Genomic DNA, 17,006 nt, shown 5'->3' with positions numbered 1-17,006 from the left:
TCAGAGTTTAGCCTGACACACTGGAATTTTCTGTAACAACCTAAAACTCTCTAGGAAAAAAATCTCATAACTTTTTAAATATATAGCCTATATTTTATATGGAGCAAGCGCTTTTCCCCCATTTTATAATTAATTTATTCATGAAAAAGTTTTCAATTGCAGCTTTTATTTTAAAGTAGAATGGTGTTGTTTACAGTCATTCACCGTCATCGTACAATTCTTCTTTGTAAACTACATCTTCTTTAAAAGTGTTGGTAACATTTTATTATATCGAGTAAAAAAACAACAACAAAAAAACAAAGTGTAGAAACAAAATATTGTTGTTTCAAATAAGTGCAAATTGTATTTATTTATTTATTAATCTACGCCGGGACGACGTGGCGTAAATTAATAGCTGAATCCTTGTTTTTAAGATGAGGCTTCCAAAGAAAGCGAAATTTATGTTCGCGTTGATTAGCCTACTATGGATTACAAAACACACAAGTTATGTGAGCGTGCACGCGCGCGCGCGAGCGAGAGAGAGAGAGCCGTTAAATCTGCGTGTCGCGTGCATTCCTCCTCAAGCGAATTGTCAACGTTATCGCAACAAGAAACATTAAGGATTGTCTGTAACGTTAGGTCGCTAACTTACATTACCAAGGTAATCTGCTTACGTTGTGACTTTCTACCTACACTAAATATATATTCATTTATTAGCGTAATTTAAAGCACTATTTCTTGGGCCCTGATGAAGCCTATTTGAATGACAGGAGAAAACGGGTAACGTTAACGAAAAACTAACTGATGGTGTAATTTAGGCCTACGTTTACAACTTGCTCTTATTTAAGCCATCATGAAAATGAAACTAATTTAACATGAGAGGTTAAGTAGCCTAACAACAATCCAGCGGGAGTTACGGAGTTTGCTGGTTTTTAGATGTCTGAAGATTTTTCGAGTGTGCAGTTACGTGAGGACTTCGGTCGTGAGAGTTTACAACTGAACCAACATTTGGAGAAGATGACTGAACAAATGGAAAATATTTCAGGTAGACTAGCAAACTAATAGCGCAATAAGTGCTGGGAAGGAACATTTCAGTGTCAATAACCATTTTCTTCGTCCTCAGTGAATTTGTCTTGGATGGCCTATGATATGGTTGTACTCCGCACCAGTCCAGATCTGGCTGAATCCCTCAAGAGTCTGGAGATTGAGTTCCTCAAGTGTAATGATGTCATCTGTGGTCCCACAGATGGACAGGATAAAAAATGTCACCCTGATGCTCAAGAACACAATATCCCCCAAGAATAGATTCAAGTTGCAGTTTAGAACAGAGACATCTGATGTTGTTAATACTGATAAAGTTTATGCTTTAGATTAGCCAGAGTTATTCGATGTTGCTATATATTTGTGATTTGACATTGTTATTTGCACTCACACAAATTAATAAAAAAATATCAACAAAGCAAACATGCGGATTGTGAATCTGATTAATCTAATGTTGTTAAAATGCAAAATGGGGGGCTTCTGAATGTTCTGCTCATATTATTTTTATGTGCTGATTTTTTTTCTGCACATTTGGAACAATTTGCTTAACCGTTTTACAAATCCCTTTCTGAGCTTCATGAGGTATGTAAAATGTGTTGAAAAATGCAGTTTTTCTAAGAAGGGATGAATGTTCCATTTTTAGATATTCGTATGTGTTATTCCTTTAAGACAGTTATAGATGATTATAGGCCTTATAAATGATAATATGGTATCATTATCTTACTTCTGTATGTAATGGATTTACAGATGGAGTCTGAGGGAAATGCCACTGAGAACAGTGAACACGGAGCCTCTGCTGGCCTAGATTTTATCTTGAAGCAGTTGGATTTGATGTCAGAATTTATGGACCGATTGGAAGGTAAACTACTGTATGTTAGAAGTGTTTTTTTGTTTTGTTAGCATAATTCAGTAACTGTTAGTGACAGTTGGACCTAATAGTCCCAGCTTTACTTTATTTAATATTTAACCTTATGAAATGTAATAATAATGTTCAGTTTAGAAAGTAATCTCGCCACACACCCATGTTTTGACAATTCTGAAATGTACTGGCAGTTAATAAAACCCCAACGTGTTTAGGCCGTGCACAGACGATGGAAGACTAACTCAAAGAAGTACACTTGATAGGTGGAGTTTACTAGAATAATATACTTAAACAGCCCAATTTTATAGGCAATATTAAGATCAAACATCAAAAGCATTAGAAATATTTAAGTTAAAACAGATATTTGTACAGTGAGTTGCTAAGTAAATTTGCCACTAGCTAACGAGTGTAAAAATGCCTCTTGATTTTAACATTGAAAGTGTTTAAAATGTACCTTTAATTAAAAAAGTGTAGACAGTCCTGTCTGATTGAATCAAGCTAAATATGATTTATTAATTTAGTCATGTATGTCATTATTTTTCTGAAGGAGAGATGAGTGCTTGCATTTCAATTCCGTGACAGTTGGACCTAATAGTCCCAGCCTTACTTTCTTTAATATTTAACCTTATTAAATGTAATAATAATGTACAATTTGGAAAGTCATCTCCACACAGGTTTTGACAATTCTGAATTGTACTGGCAGTTTAATAGTTCCTCTTTTTAGAGTGCTGGCAGAAATTGTTCTGGCTTTCAAATGGGTATTGCATGAACACATTCAGAAGAAAATGCGCCAGGGGTGGCAGTTAGTGAGAAGCCAGAGCTAAGACGTTAATCTGTACCCGCTGTCAGTGCTAACACAAATATATCAGCACCTAGAACATCCCCCAAATCCTCCAGGCCTATCGATAATTATTTTTATTATGTCATAGAGTCATGAAGTTTGGCAAGAAAAAATGTTGGCTGCATCTATTGCCGAGCTATCCTGTTAAGCATCTTTGTATATTTCGACAGTTACCTCCATCTGTGTTGTCGGCTCTTTTTGTGGATTATCGAGCCTTGTCACAGCCGTATTTTAGATTGATTACTGTAAAATAATAATGAACGAATATATTTTTCTTTTGGATGTACGTTAACAGTAACCTTTGCATAATACATAACAGAATCCTTCTATTTATATACTTTGATTACAGTAAACATAACCTGTTTGTGCTGGTTATGTTTCAGTCAGTCAAAATGGAATGAGAGGGTCTCTTCTTGTGTTCTTCTTGCTGTATGTTCAACCACTACACCCTTTGTTTTCAGTGAAGACCCAGCTGCTGCAGTGTAACCTGACCGTGTGCTTCACACACCCGAAAAAAATGGCGTGCCTCCAGACTGATGTGGAAACCCCAACGTGGTTAAGCCGTGCACAGACGATGAAAGACTAAATATGTAACTCAAAGAAGTACACTTATAAGGTGAAGTTTATTACAATACACTTAAACAGTACAGCAGGCAACATTAAGATCAAACATCAAAAGCATTAGAAATATTTAAGTTAAAACAAACAAATGTACAGTGAGTTGCTAAGTAAAGTTGCCACTATCTAAAGTTGAGTGTAAAAATGCCTCTCAATTTAACTTTTCAATGTTTCATTAAAAGTCCTGTCTGATTGAATCAAACTAAATATGATTTATCAATTTAGTCATGTACTTTGTTATTTTTCTGAAGGAGAGATGAGTGCTTAGCTTACATATCATGGCGTTGAATGCCAACCTTATGAATGCTCATTATCCAGACAGTGTCTGAATTCCATTGAAGTCTTTTTGACACTGGAACCCAGTCAGAATTATGATGCTAACTGGGTATTATTATTAAGATTGTTCTATGGGTCAGAAACCTGCTGGGTGCATAAGACAGCACTGCCGCTGAGGTCCAGCTCCACGCTCCAGTCCGTCTATCAGAATCAGTGGGGTCTGTGAGTGGTGCGCGATCATGTCCATGACACTGGAGAAATTCTGTGACACACATGTAGTTGATTGATTGAGGGAATCTCACTGAACCAATACAAGTCACAACGGCATATAATCTAATACACAGTCTTCACTCTTTACAGTTACTGTGGGTTTTTATTTAACCCTATGAAGCCTATATACTTGATATACTCAATATGAACAAAACTTTGTTAAAAACTGTTCACATTCTACATGCCTTCTATCCTCTGATTGATAGTTTATACTTTCCTATCATAACTTTTTCAGCATACTTTTTAGACCTTTTCATGTAAATCTAAAGGGGAGACTACACAACACCATTTTCAACTAAAAACATTCTCAATTTTTTAAAAATGTTCTATTTTTGCATCTTTTTGAAAGTTGTGAAAGCACCATTGTGGAGTTTTTCTTTTGCTATTTGAGCAAATGGGAACACAAAAATATATATTCAATGTGTTTACTCAGCTATGATGACTTCAGCTTCTGAGAAACCCGGAAATGTGAAAAGGGTCAATTATCATCTCTGTGGCTGAATCTAAATCGCATTGCGGTAGTGTTCGAAACCATAGTTGACGTTATCGAGTGCACTCGTTCTATCCCACATTGCACCGCAATAATGAGTGTACAGCCGATGTACACTCAACGACTGTCCGAATTTGCTCACTCGTTTTCATTCACTTCACTTCTTCAAGTGAACTGTATTAGTGGACTAACATAGGGAATAGTGATTGAAGGTTTGGGGACTATTTCAGATTCAGCCCTTGTAAATTACAAAAATGTGAATTTGTGAAAAACGATGACAACATGTGCATGTGTAATATGTGTTCAGTCTATATGCATGAATTGTTTCTTTACAAAGGCACATTGCCAACTACTGGCCTGGCAGCATAATACAACGTTTTTAGTTGTTTTCATGGATCCGTGTGAACAGGGATCGTTTTGACAATGTTGCTGTCTGTACTCACAATTTTTCAAAAACGCAAAGGAAAAACCTTTCAGTCTTTAGTACATTGTTGTGTAAACGTAGGCCTAAAAATGTTCCCCTTCAGGGTGTGGTGTCTTTTTGCTGTGAAATCTGTACTGAAGAATAACTTGGTAGTATAAATTAAATCAAATGATACATTTGAGGAATGTTTATTTGTACATTTCTCAATCATCATTGTATTGCATTATGTTTTGCCCCCACAATAATAGAGATTTGTTCATAAAACTATTTAAAAGCATTTATATTAGTGCTTTCAATCAATTACAATTTTTAATCAGATTAATCACACATTTGTTGTGTGATTAATCACGATTACTTGCACATTTATAGTGAAATCAAGCATACACCATTAGATCTTGTTTAACACATTATTTTTGTCATAATTAGCTATATCCAGCAAAGTAAACAATCAGATTGGCGATTCTCACTTCAAGAACCCTTGGAGACTCAAAAAGGACACCAAAATAACCAGTCGAATATAATTATATAATAAATTTATGCACACCAAAGCACCCATAAACATTTTACAGAATTCACATTGTATAGTATGTGTACAGAGCAACAGCAAAGAGCTTGTTTTCATTTTAGACTAGTCAAGCTGCGATACTGAACAGGAACACATGGAGATGCTCAGTGTGATAAACTGCAGACTTCTAAAATCGAACTGCATGACAATAATTACGCAGCTTCACATACTTTTGTAATTTATTTGCGTTAAATTGTTTTAACTCGTTAAGTATTTTTAAATTAATCGCATGCGTTAACGTTGACAGCACTAATTTAGGTATAATCTTACTAAGACATTATTGGGAGAGAATTGGTATTTATATTAATTTTATGGAAGTATGCTGTTATTAATTGATTTACATTACAAGCTATCATAATTTCATCCGCATCTTTCATATTTGGCCATATAAAATCAGCAATGGCACCAAATTGCATGTTTTGCTTACTTTAGGCCTTTGAATAAAATCAAGGTGCCCCCAGATTATGAGCTCCATGTTCTCCTACTTATTATTCTATATGAGCCATAAAGGCCTGATGTATCAAAATGACTCAAAACAAAAAAAACATATTCAACCTGTTCCACTTTTCTTTTTAAATGACGATCATTTTATGTCAGGCTTTATAGGGTTAATCAGGGCACCATTCATGATAAACATTTCTGTCAGAATCAACAGATACATTACCTCAATGCCATTTAGGCCTGTGCCCAGGGAATATCCATCACTGTTTCCAAGGAAACGGATCTGGATATTGTACACTTTTTGCTGGTGCAGCACCATGAGTGTGAATGGCTGCTCTGTGCAGCCCTTTGAGCTGTCTCTCACCAAGAAAGTGCCATCCTAAAAAATGACAATGTCCATCACTCATTATGTCTTCATACATTTCCTTTCTCTATTTTTCCCTTTTTCTCATATACAGAGCAAAGATCTGAATTTAAATGTAAAGAATTCCAATTAATTCTCTCACAAAAGCTTATCCACATTTTTTGAGAATTATTTGAAGGACGGGATACATTTGAGATAAATCTTAAACATTCTATTACTTAAGTGGCGGAACTCACTTGATTCACTCGTCTGAGTGAGACTTCAGCCTCTGCTCGTGTCATTTGTCCCACATACCACTGTGGATCCATGTCCTGGGTGCATAACAAAAATTTACCCTTTACAGTGTGGTCTAGTAATACTCATTATTACAGTAGGAAACACATTTAGTTGTTTCTGTGATGGGAAACGATGCACAAGACTGGGCTTTTATTTCCTTTGTTTAGCTTCAGTGTCAAACAAAGCACAACAGTGCCATCTTGTGGTTGTCAAGTCTAACTGCATGTTTGCAGATAGTTTGTGGGTTTGTAAGATGTCTGCTGTCATGATTATAGGTAGTGGTTTCACTAACCTGCCCCATCATCACATTTACTGGTGGTGGAGGAGGAAGCTCTTCCCTCTGTTGCATGTCAAATCTTTGATGAAGATTGAAAAAAAAAAAAAAAATTATGTGGGCGCTACTGATCTCTGACTACATTAACAAATGCAAGTTGTTGGTAAATATACCTACCTTTGTGTGGGAAATGTTGCTAATTTAGAAGCCATTGGTAGGATGTGTTTTGCTGTAAGGACAAAAATGAAAATATTTAAGTTAAAGTAAATGTGACTATCATACAATACTGAGGATTTTAAAAAAGAAATTTAAGTGAAACTGAACGGTACCTGATTTGCCAGTATCTTTTTTTGACGGAGCAAATGAGCCAGGTTTCTTACTGCGATCTACCCTCGGCACAGTCGGACCAGGTTTGGCTGTGGATACAATTTGCAGAACATTCAGACATCATGCTTTCATATTAAAGGAATTTGAAATTGAACTCGCTCACATTGATTGGGGGGAATGAAAGGCCTGTGTGGAGAGGGATCCGGTCGTGATGGAGGCTTAGATATCTGAAAGTAAAGAAAGGCTTTACTCATGCATGACATTACAGCATTTACATTAAGAAGAGTTTGAGATAGTGCAAAGATTTTTACTTACATTCAGAAGACCTCTGGGAATAGATGCTGACCTGTTGTCTTGGGGTGGTCTTGCAGAACCACGTGGGCCGCTGTCTACACAGAGCCACGGAATAGAATGAGTGAGTGAATCTTCTTTTTTTTTTTTTGTTCAAATGGTTCATGTGCATAGTAGTGATTTGTGTTCGCATTATGAATTACCTAAATAATCACCATCACCCAGAGGCTTGGCAACACGAAAGTGAGTCGGTACTTCAGAGGGTATTTCACTAGGCGGTGCTTCATAGTCATCATCAGAATCCACACCCTCGTGTGATGCTGCGCATATGTAATTGTCTTCACACATATTGCTATCTGGCTCCTCATAGTCATTGTCACTTTCTTCATGGTCCTGGAAAAAATAAATGCACTTTTTGCATTTTATAATGTCCAAAAATGGCGGTGGGAAGACTTTTAAAAAGTATAACATAGCGACTTACAAATTCATCCGAATCCCAACCTCCTGTACTAGGTTCTGCTTTTTTTTTTTCAATGAAAATATAAAAACATTTAGGTTGTGCGTGTAATGGGTTAAGTATAACCACAGTTGTTTATGTAGCTGCACAAGAGTTAGTTACCTTGGTTTGGAGACATCTGATGACCTGGTCTAGTTAAGACAAAGTTTTAAAATGACAAACTCTCAAACATGTAAAAACAAATAAATAAAATTGTTTTGTATTAAAAATAATAGTGTAAATTTGAAGTACTGATGTTGCTTACCTATGAAACGGAGTCTTCTTTTGTTTGTTATTCTGGTTAATATCCTTGCAGATCTTTGTGATAAATCTTTAAAATAGTAAGACAAAAGTAAAGAAATATATAGCAATGATCAATACCAGTTTATCAGACTATGGCCCGGTTTCACAGACAGGGCTTACACAACAAAAATATATTTCTCAATATATTACGTGACAATAGATTTCATGTGTCTCCTTAAATTGTGAGATTTACATAGTAATATATCATATGTTATATAATATATTATATATGTAAGTTATATATTGCAATATATGGGACAATACTGCAATTATTGCCGTTTCCATATATTGAATAAATATATATTATACTATTTAATATATTATGTATATTGAAATATATCCATCATTATATGAAATTATATATTGGAAGAGCCATTGAATATATATATATGTAAAATTATATGTGATAATATACCTCAATGTACAAGATAATATAATCAGATTTATATGGGAACATATGTCTTAAATATATTGATTTATATTACATAATATATATATATAATTATCATATTATATATTGTATACATGGTAAATATGAAATAATCTAATGTACAATGTCTGTCATATCCTATTTTAAAATATAATAGATTGAATAAGACATCAATATAGTTCACAGTAAGTGAATGAGGTTTATTTCAAAAGCAGCAGCTGAATGTTACGTCTGGTGACAGGAAAAAGGCAGAAGATCCAATAGCGAGTTCTACAACAGGTATTTATTATACTCAGGTTCACAGTAGAGTTAGGACAGATCGCTGGACAAAGCACAGACGAATGAAGCAGGCAAAGCCAGGCAGAACGAAGAGCCACGACCAAAACGCGAAACAGACAGGCACCTCCAGACAAACTAAAACAATCTGATAACAAGGCTGAGTGAGACACGTATAAATAGCCCCGGTGATGAGTGCAGCAGGTGGAAGTGATCAAAGTGTTCAGCAATCAGAAACCACGCCTCCAACACAACCACACACAGAGAGAAGGTGAGACTGAAGGGACAGTGACCGGAGGACTGAAATGTCATGTTGATGATGAAATGTCATGTGGAAGAATAAAATGTTGAGAATGAAATATCATGCGGAGGAATAAAATTTTGAGGATGAAATGTCATGTGGGGGAATAAAAAGTGGACTCAAAAAAAAGTTTTGTTTGTATATCAATGTATTTTAATATATGAATCAATATATAGCAATAGGTTGTCCATCCATATATTGCTATATATTTTCAAATATATGAGGAAGTTTCTGACATTGAAATATATTTTCTGATGTATTGCAATATAAATTCTAGTATATTGCAATATATTTTTTGTTTCGTAAGGGAGAGCTTAGATTAAGCCAGGTTTATGCCTTAGTTCAGTTATGGCGTTTAAGTAGCTTTTATTAAAGTGCCTTAGAAAAAAACATTACTGATGTCCATCTTGAGACAAATCTATGGCACAGAGCAAATTGCTTTCAGTTAAAACAGCTCAAACATTCATTTTAGTTTGTAGGTAAATATATTTTGAATATACATTTTACATATTTTTTCATCAGCATTTGGAGACGAGTTTAAATTAGAGATACATTATGTAAATGGTCACTTTGTACCATATGTGACTTTCAATCTGCAGGCTTTTTAGTGTCTTGATTCGACACTAATCTATATGAGTGTTTCTGTAGCTCAAACAGTAGAGCATTCCAACAGTAGGCTTCCAATGCCAAGGTCATGTGTTCAATTCCCAGGGAATGCATGAACTGATGAAAAAAAGTACCCTTGCGAAAAGGAAGTTTATTCAAGTGTGCTATTAGTATACTTCTTTTAAACTTTCAGTCTATTTTTTTCTTCTCAGAAATATACTTAAAATTGCACTTAATTATAGTTGATATATACTGACAGAAAAGCGTGTGAAAAAAATGTGTATGTGTAAATGTGTATGTGTAAAAAAAATGTGTAAAAAAATGTGTACCTTGAATGCAATGTAAGTCACTTTGGATAAAAGCGTCTGCCAAATGCATAAATGTAAATGTAAAAGCCAAAGTATATTTGGCTTATACTTGTGCTCGATCTTTTGATCAAAAAATACTTAAAAGTATAAATAGGTATTCTAAATATACTTGGCTTGTAGTTGTGTTTAATCTTTTGATTGATACGCCTATAAAATACTTTTTTTTCACATAGTTTTACATACTGTCTTATAAACTTACATTGTTTAAAATATATTGATTCATAAAGAAAACAGATTTGTTCCTAATTCTGAGTATGTGAATTTTTGTGTAGGCTAGTCCACTATAGTGTGCACAGACATTTACATCAAATCTACTTTACTCTTTCCCCTCCTGACTGAATTTTCCAGCTATCCATGTTTTCACTGTTATACTGTAAGGGGCGCTATGAGACATCTTCTGAAAGAGTACTGAATATACAGGTGAAGAAGAAGCAGAAACACGTGATAGAAGATTGCTTACGCAAATGTAAAATAACGCGATTATCAAACATTGAACAGCATATAAATCATAACTGCATAACGTTACAGAATGAAATGTCTGTCAGAGATGAGCATAAATACATGGAAATGTATTTAAAATACAAAATATTGTGTGGAAAAATTTATTTAAATACAAAATGCTGTGTGGAAATTTTTTTTAAAAATACAAATACAGTATTTTGGAAATACACAAAATACATGTGAAATTGGCGATTTAGAGCAGGTATCCCTATTAGGCTGAAATCTATCTGGGCCTATTCTGAATGCCAAAAGGCATTTAGATGTGTGCAACTTAGAAATGACCCACAACCTATTCAGTTTATATGGATAAGAAATCCATTTATTCACAAACTTCTCACGAGATGATTGTTTGACCAATTATTTGGCAAACTACTTCCTCTCATCGCTACTTTTGAAAGGTTTGGAGAACAATTACTCAGAGTCGTTTCACAGAATTATACAACCGAGAGCACGTCAAGCATAAAAGCCTTGTAGGTTTACTGAGGAGCGCGGGCAAGGTTCGCGGCGTAGAGCCATGCAAATTGCGAAAGTATAAACCAGGCTTCAACTGCACAAAGCTAAAGAGAAAGAGGCAACTGTGTGCTGATTCCACCGCTTGCCGCATTAAAAAGGCCTTTAAGTCAAAAGTATTGGTCTATTTGCCAGCGTTCCACTCCGTCTTGGAGCGAGCACACGCAAAATCTGCCTGCCAACATGTGAATTTGAATTTCCTTTTGCGGCAGTTATAGAGTGCCGAAGTTATGACGTCACTTTGTAGGCCAAAACGCGGAAGTGAGTTAGCATTTTAGCCCTTCCGGTTCCCTCGCCCTAAAGTCTATGGGTTTTTTGAATGGGTTTTTGCTAAATTGCCTGAAATAAGGTCTGTGGTTAACAAAGCCTCTAAATATTTTCACGTTTTGATCTATGACATAAAACACATTAGTTAAAACCTGCTTGTGATTATTTAAAACTTAATTGTGTCTTAAAAACGGTGGTTGCTAACAAGTTGCTAAAAGGGACTACATCCTTTGGCGGGGACTTTAGACGTCATCGTGACAAACAGGCAATCTCTCACTAGCCCGCGTTTCAGCCTTATGAAGAACTTATGTGGCGTGAATAAATGCTTGAACATTTGGAGTTTACTCTCTTCACATGTTCGTCTCGTTGAGAAATGGCTGACATGGGCTGTGTTTACACGTCTTTTTGTGTTAAAATGACTGTTAATGTGTGACAAAACGTAGTTTTAAGACTTTTTCAGTCGATAATGTAGTTGTTTAAAGCTCAAATCTGTGGTTTATTTATAAGAAGAGTGCCTATTTTAACATTTTATCTGGTGTTTTGGGAGTTGTGAGCTCCAGTGGGTCAGCGGCGCTCCGCGCTTGTTTACCCGGCGAGAGTAGACTTTCCTCGGCATGTCTCTGTGGCGTCTCCAGCTATAATTCGTCTTGTGGAGATTTAACGGCCCATATTTGCTCTCATGGATCTATAATTTGTTCCCTGGCAAATCATTTAGGCTGAGGGCAAAGTGAAGTTTCATTACTTGTTTATTTTTAGGCTATAACTGTACGTTACCGTTGCAAGTTAGCCGACTAGCACTGACTTTGAATGTTTGACTGAATTGTTTGCTTTATTTAATGTATAGCTTATTATACATTTTACTTATACTTTTGTATTATTGATCAAACATAAACTTGCATTTAACAAAAAGAGACTGGGTTGTGTTTCATGTAATTTACTGTTATCACAGTGATAATCATATTGTCTGAAAAAAACATTAACAAAAGATAAATCTCAGAGAGGCACGCATAAACAAAATTAGTTTCTAACATTTTTGGAAAAAACGAATGGGCAATATTTCTCATGAAAAAGTGGATAAGTGTTCATACACAGCGCAGATCACAATGAGCGAGCATGTTTTTTAAATAAAGATTGAGGAAGCTTGATGATGACGTTGATCCGCGACCATGGTGTGCTGTAGTCCGTTAGCATTTTATATCTGACGGCTTTATTTTAGCTTCAAAATTTATACATTTTGGATTAATTTGTAAAAATTATCTTGATAGACAAAACGTGTAAGGGTCATAACTCTTTGTTGAACACAGATCTTATTTTTAGAAAAGGGTATTAAATAATTTAAAAAGCCATACTTAATCATTAATGAATTATAGCTACAGTTAACACAGGGGTAGGCAAGTTCGGTCCTAGAGAGCCGCTGTCCTGCAGAGTTTGACTCCAACCCTGAAAAACCCTCACCTGCCTGTAGCTTTAGTAATCCTGAAGACACTGATGAGCTGGTTCAGGTGTGTTTAATTAGGGTTGGAGCTAAACTCTGCAGGACAGCGGCTCTCTAGGACTGAACTTGCCTACCCCTGAGTTAACATGACAGCATTATCATTGCAGCAAGCCCACCTTTGCTGAAACTACTGTGTTGTCGCAGTCCTTCGGTCGGAATGTAACGTAAATAAATCCTGTACCCAGCCATTGGTGAAATATCTGAGGGCTTCAAGAGATTAATAGTTTTTAAATTGTTAATTTGTATATGCGCTTATACCATAAATAAGATAGTTGACAATGTCGAGGTATGAGAATGGAGGTACACTCTAAAAAAAAGTCTCGTAATCATAGGGGAACCTTTTTTAGTGCTATATAGCACCAATTTTGGTGCTTTAGTGGTTCTTCAGCGGTTCTTCAGAGGTGCTATATAGCACCTTAGTCAAAGAACCGGTGAAGAACCTCTGAAGAACCGCTGAAGAACCTCTGAAGAACCGCTGAAGAACCACTGAAGCACCAAAATTGGTGCTATATAGCACTAAAAAAGGTTCCCCTATGATTACGAGCCAAGAACCATTTTGGTGCAATATAGAACCTTTTTTTTTTTAGAGTGTAGCAATGCGGGGTCAGCGCTCCAACTTACCTCAGTCAGCTCATATGGATCTATGTTCTGAAAGGATGACAATTTTTCCAAATAACGGTCCCTAGCATCTTTATTGAATTAATCGCGGTACGGCTCACGTGCCCGAATTTTGGGGTTGGGGGGAGGGGCGTGTCTGGTCTGAACCATAGACTGTAAAAAAAGGTCTGAACTAGTTGATGCATGAAAACAGCACCTTGATAAAGAGGTCGACTGGCTCAAAGTATTTTACTCATCTTAAATGTATTTAAATACAAATTACATTAGATTTTTTTTCCAAAGGCTTTAAAATTCAAAATAGTATTTTTAATTCACTTACGTATTTTAAATACATGTATCTGAATTTCTGCCCATCCCTGACAACTGTGAATCTTTGGGGGTGTTGATGGACTTGATCTACTCTATGTTTTGATCATCTTTCTGAATAGCATCCGGTGTAGTCTTTGATAAAAATGCTATTTTCTACGCTTTTTTATGAAACTTAACCACATTCAAGTGTTGATAAAAAAAAAATGCATGAAGCTTTAATACAATGTTTTTTAATGGAAAGAGTTAAACTACAATTAAAGGCATATTTCAAGTATAGAAAATGAATAGGCCTATACCTACATATGTATACCAACATAGTAGTATACTTAAAGTGCAAAGATAATATAAACTTATCATAGATAAGTATGATGATAAGTTTACTATAACTTGTAATTATACTTGCAGTATTAAACTACTAAACTAGTAGTTTACTGAGATTATACTTCAATGTTTACTTTCATAAACTAAAATTTACTACAAGTAATAAAATAGTAAACTACTAGTATACTTATACGCTCACTTGTAGTATAGATGCAGTAAAAATGAGAAACATATTTGTGCACTTTAAGGTTACTGTTATACTTATAGTACACTTAAATGTATACTTTATTTACTAAAAGTTTACTATAGTACATTGATATTAGAAGAATTACAACATAAATTATACTTAAAATATACTTGAACATTACTTAAGTATACTCCACAAAATTAACTTGAAGTATACTTCTTTTCCGTAAGGGTAGGCTAGGCCTACGTCTTAAACCTTTGATAAAAGTGTCTGCTAAATCAGAAAAAACAGGGCCAGAAGACGCATCCCCTTTATCCCTAGCCAATATGTTTAATTTATTCATTTTGTCATCTATGAGATTTTTGTTCTTGTTGTTGAGCTTAAAACTTACGGGATATGTGGTGTGGGAAACTTCCTAATGTCCTTATCAGTCATATTCTAGAACAAGATAGAAACAGGAATTATTTGTTCTGTATTAATTGTTCATGTTTAAGCACATTTTGGAGCATATTATACAGTACTGTGCAGAAGTCTTAGGCATGTTGGATTTTTCCCCATTTTTTTTTAATTTTTAAAGATTGAGTCTTTTTCTTTAATGTGCCAGCAGGAAATCCGTTTATGTTTCCAAACATTACTTATGCCATTAATTGTAATAATCGAGCAAGATTTTGTATGCACAAGGAGTCCATCAACAGATGGTTTGGCCCACACAAAAATTTATAATTGTGTCCATCTGGGATTACATGAATAGACATAAAAAAGAGAAAGACTAAATTCTCTGCTATCTAAGAGAAAGATAAATCTATCTGCAAAACTTCAGAATTGTGAAACGTTTTAGGCAGTTGTGAAAAATTACAACATGGGGATGTTTGAAAAAATAGTCATAAATAGTTTTTATTTATTTATCATGGACACCTGCGCACAGTTTTTAAGATATCTTTGCAGGCAGGTTTTTCCAAAATGCTTGGAGAAGTTTCCACAGTTCTTGTGGATTTAATCTGTCTCTTCATGTAATTTCATATGGACTTGATGGTGAGATCTGATCTCTGTGTGGACCATGCTGCCTGTTGTTGTACTTCTTGTGCGTACAGAAATCTCACTGGATTATTCAAGGCAACATTAATGTTTGGACATTCATTTTGAAAATACATTGAAAATGTGAAAGTATATTTCTATATTGGCACACTATAGCAAATGATAAATAACCACCTTTAAACTTTTTTTTAAGAGTCTAACGTGCCTAACCTTTCCGCAAAACTGTATTTTGTTTAATAATGATTATATGCATTACAATTACATGCAGTACAGTTTAAATTGAAATAATGTATGAGTTGTAGTATATTTGTCACATAAAGACTCACCAAGAATCTTGCACCACTAATATTGCTTTTCTTCACCACCCTATCACACCCTAGCAGTTTCATCTGAAAATAGAAAAAAAAGTGTGATGGCTGAAAACTGTCACACTTTGCAGTTAAACTCAGTTATATACTTTTTAAAAACACTTTATTGACTATAAACTGTATGAGTTTTATAAACTGAATACGTAATACACTTTTTTGACAAAATGATTGCAAGATAAGGCTATAAATTAGCTATGGTTATCAGAAGCATTACACAGCTCTCAAATAGACATGCTTGAAAACCACATTGCGTGGCAAATGACAATCTATCAGCCATGCTTCAAGCACTGCAACTGAAGAACAACAGTGCAATTGTATAAAAAAGATCTACAAAGATTACCCTCCCAAAGAGCATTCAGGGTCTGCTAGAGGCCTCGTTATTATTAAAAACATGAGGGTTACATGCACTTTATAATGTTGACAACTGATTTCAATATACTTCCCTTTAATAAATGCATCTTTTGCCAGAAGAACAATAGGATGTACTCACTTTTTTGAGATAGTCAGCCAAGTTTCCAGAGTTCCAACCCATCACCTCTGATTTGGTCGGTGGACTTTCAAAACTCATTGTGATTGGAATAATTGTTTTTCCAGTTTAGTGAAAATAGTCTGTTCTACAGTTGCAGATGCTTCTTGCTGTTGAGTTTTTATATTAGACTCTATAGATGGCTGTAAAGTATACAGCGTTGCAAGGCTTGCTTGTGGCTAGTTGGTCTGACTGAGTGTGATAATAATGTTGACGTAGAATAGCTGGCTCTCAGCTCTTTCTGTTTCCTGTAACTTTGTATAGAGGAAGTGCCTCATCACCAAAGATGTGAAATTCAAAGCGTAGGTTTACAAAGCATGACTGTATTCTTGAAGATAATTGCACTTTTGAGGCTCTCTAACTTAAATGCATCAAAAACATACTGTGTTAAATCTATTGTGCATGTTTAGTTATGGGCAAAGTGGATGCATGTGTTGGTTACAAGCATTACAAAAGTCAACTAATTATAAATCGCTTCATAAGTTTCTCACATATTCTTAGAACAGCAAATAACTAGGCCATGACCGCAAATAAACATGCAGACAACATAAGATATGAAAAGTGCAACGCATTTCATTGATCAGCACATCCCCAGTGCCCCATGTTTTGCATTGCATTTTCCAAACAGAAACAGGAAACATCCCTTTTGGGAACAGAACAGTATGCAATCTAACATCAAGGTGCGATGTGATGGCACTCATCAGTCAACCGCAGGCCAGCAGGACTGCAAGAATGAAGAAGTTTCTTCCC

General features: G+C 35.3%; 2 protein-coding genes across 4 annotated transcripts; one reads left to right on the top strand and one right to left on the bottom strand.

The window, feature by feature from the left end:
• Positions 1 to 514: 514 nt before the first annotated feature.
• syce3 (synaptonemal complex central element protein 3) lies at positions 515 to 3,539 on the top strand. 2 transcript variants are annotated; one of them, XM_079838251.1, is made up of 4 exons: positions 515 to 640; positions 916 to 1,024; positions 1,103 to 1,879; positions 3,185 to 3,539. In XM_079838251.1, the coding sequence occupies exons 2-3, from the start codon at positions 916 to 918 to the stop codon at positions 1,282 to 1,284; spliced, it is 291 nt and encodes a 96-aa protein (XP_079694377.1). In that variant the 5' UTR covers positions 515 to 640; the 3' UTR covers positions 1,285 to 1,879; positions 3,185 to 3,539. The 2 variants fall into 2 exon arrangements, 1 of the variants encoding a protein (XP_079694377.1); XR_013818110.1 differs by lacking the exon at positions 916 to 1,024 and having other exon boundaries at positions 517 to 640; positions 1,768 to 1,879; positions 3,185 to 3,320.
• lcp2b (lymphocyte cytosolic protein 2b) lies at positions 3,316 to 16,462 on the bottom strand. Of its 2 annotated transcripts, none has more exons than XM_079838250.1 (15): positions 16,221 to 16,462; positions 15,689 to 15,751; positions 14,719 to 14,765; positions 8,101 to 8,166; positions 7,959 to 7,987; positions 7,821 to 7,855; positions 7,543 to 7,732; positions 7,364 to 7,437; positions 7,212 to 7,275; positions 7,051 to 7,137; positions 6,899 to 6,950; positions 6,740 to 6,803; positions 6,408 to 6,482; positions 6,031 to 6,186; positions 3,316 to 3,879 (listed from the first exon to the last, which is right to left on the bottom strand). In XM_079838250.1, the coding sequence occupies exons 1-15, from the start codon at positions 16,296 to 16,298 to the stop codon at positions 3,754 to 3,756; spliced, it is 1,206 nt and encodes a 401-aa protein (XP_079694376.1). In that variant the 5' UTR covers positions 16,299 to 16,462; the 3' UTR covers positions 3,316 to 3,753. The 2 variants fall into 2 exon arrangements, with proteins under 2 accessions (XP_079694376.1, XP_079694375.1); XM_079838249.1 differs by having other exon boundaries at positions 7,821 to 7,858; positions 16,221 to 16,456.
• Positions 16,463 to 17,006: the final 544 nt, after the last annotated feature.

The sequence above is a fragment of the Gobio gobio genome (genome assembly GCF_949357685.1).
Source record: "Gobio gobio genome assembly, chromosome: 16".
NCBI lineage: Eukaryota > Metazoa > Chordata > Actinopteri > Cypriniformes > Gobionidae > Gobio > Gobio gobio.
The sequence above is the reverse complement of the archived record's forward strand: the minus strand, read 5'-3'. Positions and strand labels throughout refer to the sequence as shown.